Source organism: Clupea harengus, chromosome 20 (assembly GCF_900700415.2).
Source record: "Clupea harengus chromosome 20, Ch_v2.0.2, whole genome shotgun sequence".
NCBI lineage: Eukaryota > Metazoa > Chordata > Actinopteri > Clupeiformes > Clupeidae > Clupea > Clupea harengus.
In genome coordinates, this window is record NC_045171.1 from 23,126,704 (window position 1) to 23,136,030 (window position 9,327).

Below are 9,327 nucleotides of genomic sequence, written 5' to 3' on the forward strand. Positions count from 1 at the left end.
ACATTAAAAACTTCAGTGAGTGGTGAGGCAACAGCCTCTGCCATAAAAGTGGTGGCCTCATAAGCACAAGTATATGTCCACGTTCTCACACGCTGGGCTCAGGCTGCAATGAGCCCAATTCTTTCCACTGGGCTCGTCCTCACGCTGGCAGTACATGAGTCTGCCGGCCTGGGACCTGCTGGGTCCGCCTGTTTTTTGCTCGGCGCTGAATTTTTATGTTCACATCCTGCCATGGCCGCGAGAGATGGAGACATTTTATAATCGGGCCTGAAGCCGGTGATGTAATGCAAACTACAGGGCCCTCCGAGGGACTATCTGCGCAACGTCGAGAAATCAGTCGGCCCCCGGCCCTGTGAGAGAAGAGAGAAAGAACCTGATTCCTTTTCAGGGCCTTCAGAAATCTCAGGTATCCTCAACACTGCCGAGGGCCGAGGGACCAGTGTTCTTGCAGCCACCGTCCGTAGGCCAAGAAAAGTCATATTTGTAGTGGGACAGTTGGTGAGAGAATTATTAACTTCATGACTTGGACGGGCGAAGAGAGGAAACCAGCCTCCTCTTCCTTGATTGCTGAATGGTGCTCTGTGTTTCTCCGTCCACAGACAGACTCTTGCCTGTTCACATGGTTCTTCTTTACATACTGGAAGGAGGCATTTTCACATCAACATCACTTTTCGGATATCTGGAGTGTGATGCACTGCGCTTTTATTTTGATAGTATTCTCCTGGACACAGACCCAGATTCGTGCTTGCACGAGATGTTCTACCGCGACACAAAGCTCTCGAAAACCACAACGTTTCCTGGTTATGCCATTAAACACTAAAGTTCATCAATATTCATCATAGCAATTTTTTTTCATAGAAAGTGAAGTTTTGGGGTCCTGGACTAGAGCAAAGGACTGCTGTTCGACTTGATCTATGCCGTTACCATGGAGACAATTTATCACAGCTAACATCCTTCACATTGACATCCAGGCTGCCAAAAATATATATGCAGACAGTATATGAAAAAATGAATTCCTGGGAGAACGTACCTCGTCAGCATCCGTTGCTGTTAGCTGCATTATCTTGAATCCATCACCAATGTTCTCCTCGATGGTCACATCAAGAATATCGGTCGGAAAAACAGGTGGGTTGTCATTGACATCCTGCAGGGTTATTTCCACCTGGAGGAAAGAAAAACAGCACCATTTCCATGAAAACAGAGCCGAACAATGCCTGCAATAGTGTTTAAGTTAACTGTATCTCGTGCCGTCGAATGGTAAGTAGAAGCGTCTGCACACCTCATAAATGTATTCTTCTAGGAGAGAGGGATAATGATACTTTGCATTCTCACATACAGTTCTGTGTAGGGCTTTTAGAGGCTTTTAGCAGGACTTAGACCAATCATATCTCTTTGTTTGCTTGTTTTGCAAGGGTGAGGTTGGTTCTTGTCCATCAGTTTTCACTTATGATTCTGTCCACTAGCGTTTTCTGCACCGCAATAGTCCTACTCCAGCCTACACCAACTATTGATGAGGAGCCAAGCATCAGTGAGCGCACATGCAATGTCCAAGAGAGACATGATGGTGTCAGATTATTTGCGAATGGTCCAGAAATATCACATTTGCAGTTGTATCCTGGCAAGTTAAACATGATCCTGTAATGTCCCCTAAGGTAAACATGTGTTTCAAAGCCAATAAACAGCCTGAGGTTCGAATCAAAACAGACATTTGCTTTGCCTTCTCTGTTTATTGCTTCTCTAAATATGGAGAAAGCATGTTTAAAAATTGCAGCGTTGCAATGTCCATTAATGCTGACAGTTATTTAAGTAATCATACAAACAAATGCACGCACGCACACACACACACACACACACCCGCACACACACACACACACACACACACACACACACACACACACACACACACACACACACACACACACACACAAACACACACACACACACACACACACACAAACAGGCAACAAAAGATAGACAGCCTCTCAGACTCTCTCAGAGTTTGACACAGGACAGACAGCTGTCCCAGTTCCTACAATGGCAGTATTTCCACCAACAAAAGTTCCTCAAGAAGTATTGGCTCCGCAGACAATGGGCTCTAAGGCTACGGGACCACCAAGAGGAGCGAAGGAGGAGAGCTGGGGGTGGATGGGGTGACAGGGTTGGGGCTTGGGGGGGTTTGTGCTCTATTCATTTCTCCATTGACAGGAAAAAAACAGAGTTCACGTGCACGGCAAATCCACTTACTGCTGCTCTCAGTAGTCACTATACAGCAGCCCACGGCTATTCAGCACTTCAGTTTATTAAAGAAGATCCTGCACCAGAGTAGGAAGTCAAACAATACTGGGCATAGTGTATTAAAGCTGTCAAAAGCGCTGATTCTTGACTGCATTTCAATTCGATTGTGTTGCTTTACTAGGGGAACTTTTTTTTTTTTTTTGAGTATGGGGTATCCACATTTGTGTTTTGACTGAGTGTTTGTATTTGAAATATATGAAGGTGCTTTACACAGTCATAGCCTCTTTGTGTCTGTGTGTTCTGTTCTTAAGTTGATTTAGGGGTTAGAGAGTTTGTTCAAGGCGGCCATGTTAATTTTGTCACCTGATCTGGCCCAGAGTATGTCTCCAGTACTGGACATCTGTTGGTAACCCAGTCAGGCTGTACCCTACCCAGGTGGTCACTCGCCTGCTCTCGTGTATCCATCTATCACTAAAATTAGTCTACTCTCTGATCACTTTTGAATTTGATTCCAATCCCCAGTCTGCATGCCTTGAATATAGATATGGGAATAAGCAGAGCGGACGAGGACCTTCAGACCCCAGTGGTGGAGGCGTGGAAAGGATCAAGTTTTGGGGGAGCCCACCTGCGATACCAGGCGCCATGCATAATGTCAAAAAGAAAAGTCGAGGCGGGCTGCACTGCGCTAGGGGTCGCGCCCAGCGGTGGGATCGAGCTAAGTCAACAAAGGATGAATATTTATCTTCCACGTCGTGTCCCCCTTGATGTGTAAATAATGCAGGGCTTGTTTCGGCGGAGGACGCTAATTAGGGAAGAAGCGGCGTTATGAGAAATAATTACGTCGGGTGCTTTTAGTTTATATTAGCAAAAGGTCCCCGGAGACAGCGCATATCAAAGAGCTGTGTGAAAAATTCATCAGAAGGAAAGGAAGCGAGGTCAGGCGGGAGAGACAAACAGAGAGAAAGTGAGACAGAGAGGAGGGAGGAACGAATGAGAAAGGGAAAAAAAGAGAGAGAGAGAGAGAGGGAGAGAGAGAGAGAGAGAGGGAGAGACGGAGAGACGAGGGGTTTGTTCCCCACCAGATCTGTCACCAAGGCCCCAGTCTCTTTGGTCAGCACAGGTGAGAGCCATTAGTTCTCACAGAAAAAGATTGTGTTTCACAGAGCACTGTTTCAGGTTGCAGTGGCGGACGGGCTACTGAGGTCCATTATTTATCAGCATGTATCAATGATTCAGACACACACACACACACACACACACACACACACATCCCTGTTTATGATACCTCCTCTCGTGTTTATGCACGTGAGTATCTGTGGAGAGTGAGCTTAGCATAATTATGTAAGAGTCTAATCGTGTGCTTTTCTCATACATGCACTAAAGAAATCATTAAAAGCCTATAATCTTCTTTCATGTAAGACCCCATTGGTCATATTTCTTCACAAGTGTGGCTAATACAGCCTATTACATGTAAGGTTGTTCTCACTGGCTTACACCAAATGTCCCCTGTCTGTGAGGTGGGGAATCTAGTTAATAGAAAAGCCAATGTAAAGACACCCAATACTACATCAGGACATGCTATCCTGTCCATGAGCTCCGTGTCAGTGTTCCTTCATAGAGTTGATCCCATTCGTGTATTAGACTGCCACCATTAGATCTCTACACAAGTGTTGCTGCTCTAGCTTGTCACACATGAGGCTGTACTCATGCACCAAAAGTCTGGTTCCTCTGAGGACAAAAACCCTACGCAAAGATACCCAATCCTACATGGGGACATCGTATCCTGTCCTGACATCTTCCTCTTCCCCTGCGCCTGCCTCCACCTCCTCACTGTCCATGAGATCTTCCTCTGTGCCTGCCTCCTGTCTCCTCAACACAAAGAGATTCCTCTAAATCACACTTGATTTGGAAACGCTGAGGAACAGTATGGATGACTGTGTGCACTCTTCCCCCCCAGTGCCTCATAGTTGCGACGTGGCCAAGAATACTGCACAAAAGGAATGGAGAAGAGAAGTTCATTCTTTTTAAAAAAACCCTAACCCCCCAAAGGCCCAACACATATTCACAGACTCTCTGAGTCAGTACGTTTGCCTTCCAAGAAAGGTGTAATTAATTAAAGCTCGCTCTGCAATGGTCCTCTTTCAACATGAGTAATACTTTTACTTCAATTACTTCTGTACAGCCGCTTGTTCCATAATCAAAAACATCGCAAAGCAAACAAGGGTGAGACCAAGTGGGTCTTCCTAGTTCCCACTGAATAGAAAACTCAATCTGTTTGAGCTGATAAATGGGAAAGGACTACTTGTGCGCACAAAAGCCAATCTTTCGAATGTCCAATCTCCCTGCTGAAAATTGAGTAGTGACATAAAATGACCCGGTCCAGGATTAGGGAGTGATGGGCGAAGCTGACAGTGGTAACATTTGAGACAGGAACATGGTTCTCGTTGGGTATTTTGCACAAAGCACTTCATCATAAGATGAGGCCAAACTCCAGACCACTAAAAGAAATGACTCAGGCCTTGGCCATAAATAAAGAAAATGGTACAAAGAATTCCTGTGATGCCAGAGAACAAACTTGATACTAAAACCCGTTAAACCATGTGCTGATTCTATTAAAACTGATTAAAAAAAAAGAAAAAAGTTGGCACAGACTGGTGGAGATGGAGAGCATTATTTGTTTGCAGTGAAATGACGTTAATTTGAGGAAAGGTTTGGCCCAAGTGGAAGTGTGGGCTATGTGCAATTTGAACTGGCGCCTGAAGAGAAAGCTGTGTGGGAAAGATCCCTGGAACTCAGCACTGAGCTTTAAAGGTATGTATGATAAGGGAATTCAAATTTACCCCCACTATCCAAAGAGAACGGATATCTTCTTGACGTTCTTCTCATACAGTTTGGCTTGTAATTATGAACCTTCTTTGTCTTATTCTCCTTGCTACTCCAGTAGCTGTGTAAAGATATGCTAAAGTTCAAGTCATCCAAGTCATTAAGACTCCTGCCACAAACATTTGGACAAGCAACTAAGAGTATGATGCTGACATATTAGCATAAACGACCTTCAGACAAAAAGGACAAAGTTCACTGTGGTACTCTCAGTACTTTCAAAGTGGCGCCCCATCGTCTTGAAGCAATTTGTTAGCCTCGCTTCAACAGAATATACGTACATCCAAAACCTTCAAAAACCAGACTAACTCTCTCTGTTGTTTGCACTTTTTAATCTGAAAAACGTATGGCACAGTTATGGTGGACTTGAATGCTTTATTTCTTATTTCTGAGAATACTAGGGGCTGTATAGGGGTGATATAATGGTACATACAGCATAACTCAACCCCCCCCCCCCCCCCCCACACTCCACTCCACTCCACTTCTGAGTCTGCAGACAAAGACCATCTTTATTTCACTTTATCTTTCTCACTTTCTCACTCGCTCTCCCCATCCTTCCGTCCCCCTTCTTACTCATTTCATTGTTTAGATATCGCGTCAAGGACTTTTGGGTCGTAGATTTATGGTGATGTTAGCTTAAGAGCCCATGGGTGAGGCAGGTCAAGCACACATTTTCTAAGTACCATTTTGTCTCCATTTTTTTCTTTCCTTTCAAACCGAACGGAATCCTGAGCAGATATCGCAGGCCGTGGTGTCCAGGTATAAATAATCCAATCCGTAGGTTCTTCACACGTATGCAATCACGGCTGGCTAGATTTGTCAAACAAAAGCCTTGTCCACGATCAATCTTCCGACCACAGTCTGCGTCCTGCGCCCCCGAGGAGGTGAACTCGACCACTCCCGGGACGAGAGGGTGCCATGGAACGCAGACAAAGCTGGAAGAATGCCAGGCCCAAAAGCACACAGCTGAGGGGGGGGGGGGGGGGGGGGAGGGTCCTCTTCCCCAATCCCTCCTAAATCCTCACCAAAAGATGGGGGAGAATTAGGGGGAAAAAAACAAAACACAACATGAGGGCCTGTGAACGATCACAGAGCACCTTGTCTTATGTAACCTACGAGGCCTGGTGAAGACAATGCTGGACAAGTGGTTTCAATAAAAAAGGAATCGCCACTTTCACGAAAGGGCACTTCTGCGATTGTTAAAAGACAGTTTGTCTCCTGTCTCAGGAGTGTTTAAAAGCAAGTGCCTAAACCCCTGGAAAATGAATATCTTGCTATCAGTTCAGAGGGGGGGGGGGGCTCATGCATCCTCAAAGATGGCGCTCACCTCAGCTTGTTACACAAGAGGTCTCACGATTCATGAAATGTTCACTGGCCTTAAGGATATCCAGATCTATTGAGTTAGCATTTTCTGGCTCATGCAGGTTTGCTCATTCGGTATGGGTTCTCAGTCGTGACGCCTTCAAGGACAGATTCAAGGAGTCGTCTGTGCCCTCAAGGTTACCAGTGCTGACCTAAAGTAGAGGTTCTTTGGTGCTTTTTTTTCAGTTATAAAAAAATTACCATATCTTAACAACTCCAGGTATTTGAATAGCAGGCTATTAAAATGTTATGCACATCAAACACCTCTTTTCTCCCCAAAGAGATGAAAGCAAAAGCAAAAACCAAATGCGCGTACAGTACACTTGGAGACACAGCAAAATGTGAGGAACGACGCTTTGAAGTTTAAAAACATTTTTTGCTTTATCAGTTATCCTTGGTGCTCCTGAAACGTCTCCGTGATGAAATGGAATGGGGACAGATTAGGAGGGGGATGGCAGAGCAGGGCCCACCAGACCTGCGTGAGTCTCTGCACCTTATCGCTTCCTCTTCGGCCACAATTACTGAAGATTGCTGCACTCGCGTGATGCTGAGCATGGCGGAAACAAATAAAGAGAAATAATGTGCATGCTAATTGCTTATATAAAAGAAACCTCAACAAAAGGAGGCCAACCAAAGCCACATCCTTGCACGGGTCTGACGCAAAGTCTCCAGGGTTGAGAGAAGTGGGGAGGGGGGGGAAAGAGGCGAGTCTCTGTGCTATGCCTCGCGTGTTCTCCAGTGCCAAATGATTTGATTTGTGTGATTCAGAATCATCGTAAAGATTTAGGAGTGGAAGATAATATGGAGTACCCCTGCATTTAGGTTCAAGTTCAACCCCTGGGGATTTCAACCTCGAGGGGGAAAAAAACTTCACATTTTTAGAGCTCTAGAAACAAGCCATGTCTCTTTCAGGCCAGCGTCTACATCCAAGGCTTCTGGAAGGGGAGGCCTGGCTTTAAAGAGTATTCCGGCATCCGTTTAATAGTTGCTGTCGAGCGGTGATTGATGTGTAAGATTTCCAGCAGCAGAGTTTTGAAAACTGGTGATAGCCTTGTCTGAAGCAGAACTTCATTAGGAACAAAGGGAACAGACTTCTCTTCGTTTTCTTTCCTTTTTTTTCTTTGCACAGTGGCGGTTAACTTCTTATTAGCGATTTAAATCCCACAGGGTAATGATTGGAAGCTAAGCCACGTCTTCTGACCTGTCTCATATACTTGGCACCGGGGAGGTAAGAAAACAGCCACAGTAGGGCGGTGTGCAAGACCCAAAAAATGCTGTGGTGGCAAAGGCCGGGGGCAAAAAACCTCTGGGGGGGGGGGGGGGGGGGGGGGGGGGGGGGGGGGGGGGGGGGGGGGGGGGGGGGGGGGGGCGGCTGGGTTGGAGTTTAACCGCATGCCCCCTCTCTCTGCTATCTGACTCACTGGGTATGAGAGTGGACCTCATCTCAGATTTAGAGGGCAAAGGAGGGGTGGGATGGGGGGGGGGGTGTGTGGATGAGAGGGAAGGGGGGTTGATGGATGCAACTAAGGTCTGAGGCGTCTGAGTGAGCAGGGCTATACGCACCCCCTGCAGCCTCTGTTTATGTGGGAATCCTAGAAAAACATCATGGCACAATGGGAGGGAGGAGTATGGTAGAGATGGAAAAAGAAAGACAGAAAGTGACTCAGACAGACAGACAGAAAGAAAGAAAGAAAGAAAAAAGAGAGCGAGACCTTTGGAAAGAGATATAAACAGGGATATACAGAGAGAAAGAGAGGAAGAGCGATAGTATGAGAAGGAGAGAAGGAGTGAGTGAGTGCAAACACAGGGGAGGGGGAGGAGGGAATGGGGAGGGGGAGGGGGGAGGGGGGGAAGGATAAAGAGGGAAAAAGAAGAGCCCAGCAGTCGGTACCTAATCAGGAAGGTTTGTGCACAGCGGCTTCCCAAGCTCCCTGACTGTTTAACAGGCTTGGATGGAGGTCGGGTGGAGAAGACTCCCTCCGTCCCGCCCCGCCTGGCGTTTGTGAGCCCCACGCTCACTCCGGCGGGAACATACACATGCAAATCACTCACCACAATCCCACCTTTGTGTGTTTAATAGTCACTCGTCGCCCGAGAGTTCACACTTCTTTTTTTTTTATTTCGTCAGGGCCAGACCAACTACCTCGGGGACAACACGGTGACGTCGGTCGAGGCAAGTTGGTGCAATTTTGGAAAGTGCTGCCATAATGGTGCTGAATTGCTGCCACATTGAAGTGATAATTTTTTTGCCAGGGACAGTGAATGATAAGGTCAATAGGGCAATCATGCAATTTGACCTATTTTGAAAAATTATACCATGGGAAAGGGGGTGTGTGAGGAGTTTTTTGTGAAATGTTAGGGGCCACAATGAAAGTACCGGGGAACAGGGATTTCATGAGTTCAATATTTCAGCTTCAATCATGAAATTCCACTTGGTAACTCTTGATCCAAAGCATAACCTCCTTTTTTGATAGTCGTGAAGCTATTACTCATTTTGCGTACCATACATCTGTGTCGGTCATTTAAGACCTGACAGGAAACGTTTGGCAAGACAGTCAGCTCCAAAGACATTTCGAAAGGAGGGGAGGGGAGGGGGGGAAAAGGGGGAAAGGAGAAATGTTGATGCATTTAACATGAGGCAGCGTTGAAGAGAGAAGGGGGGAAAAAAAGAAAAAGAGAAAAAAAAAAGATTTCTGCCAAATAACTTGACAATAAGAGACGGTTTCCTCCTACTGCGCCCATTGAGGGAAACAGACTACAGACGAAGGCTGGCTCAGAGGAGTCTGCCTTTCACTGCTCTCACACAAGAAGGTTTTGTTGGCCTCCTCACATGTTTTAATGTCGGATTTT

The 9,327-nt window shown here is 46.2% G+C and overlaps 1 protein-coding gene across 1 annotated transcript in view; it reads right to left on the reverse strand.

Annotated features, from left to right (window-relative positions):
• LOC105906534 (protocadherin Fat 4) overlaps positions 1–9,327 on the reverse strand; it is an 86,508-nt gene that overhangs the window by 40,067 nt on the left and 37,114 nt on the right. Inside the window, exon 2 of the mRNA XM_031558094.2 lies at positions 1,031–1,162. Within this exon, the coding sequence (XP_031413954.1) occupies positions 1,031–1,162 (132 nt within the window). The remainder of the gene's footprint in view (positions 1–1,030; positions 1,163–9,327) is intronic.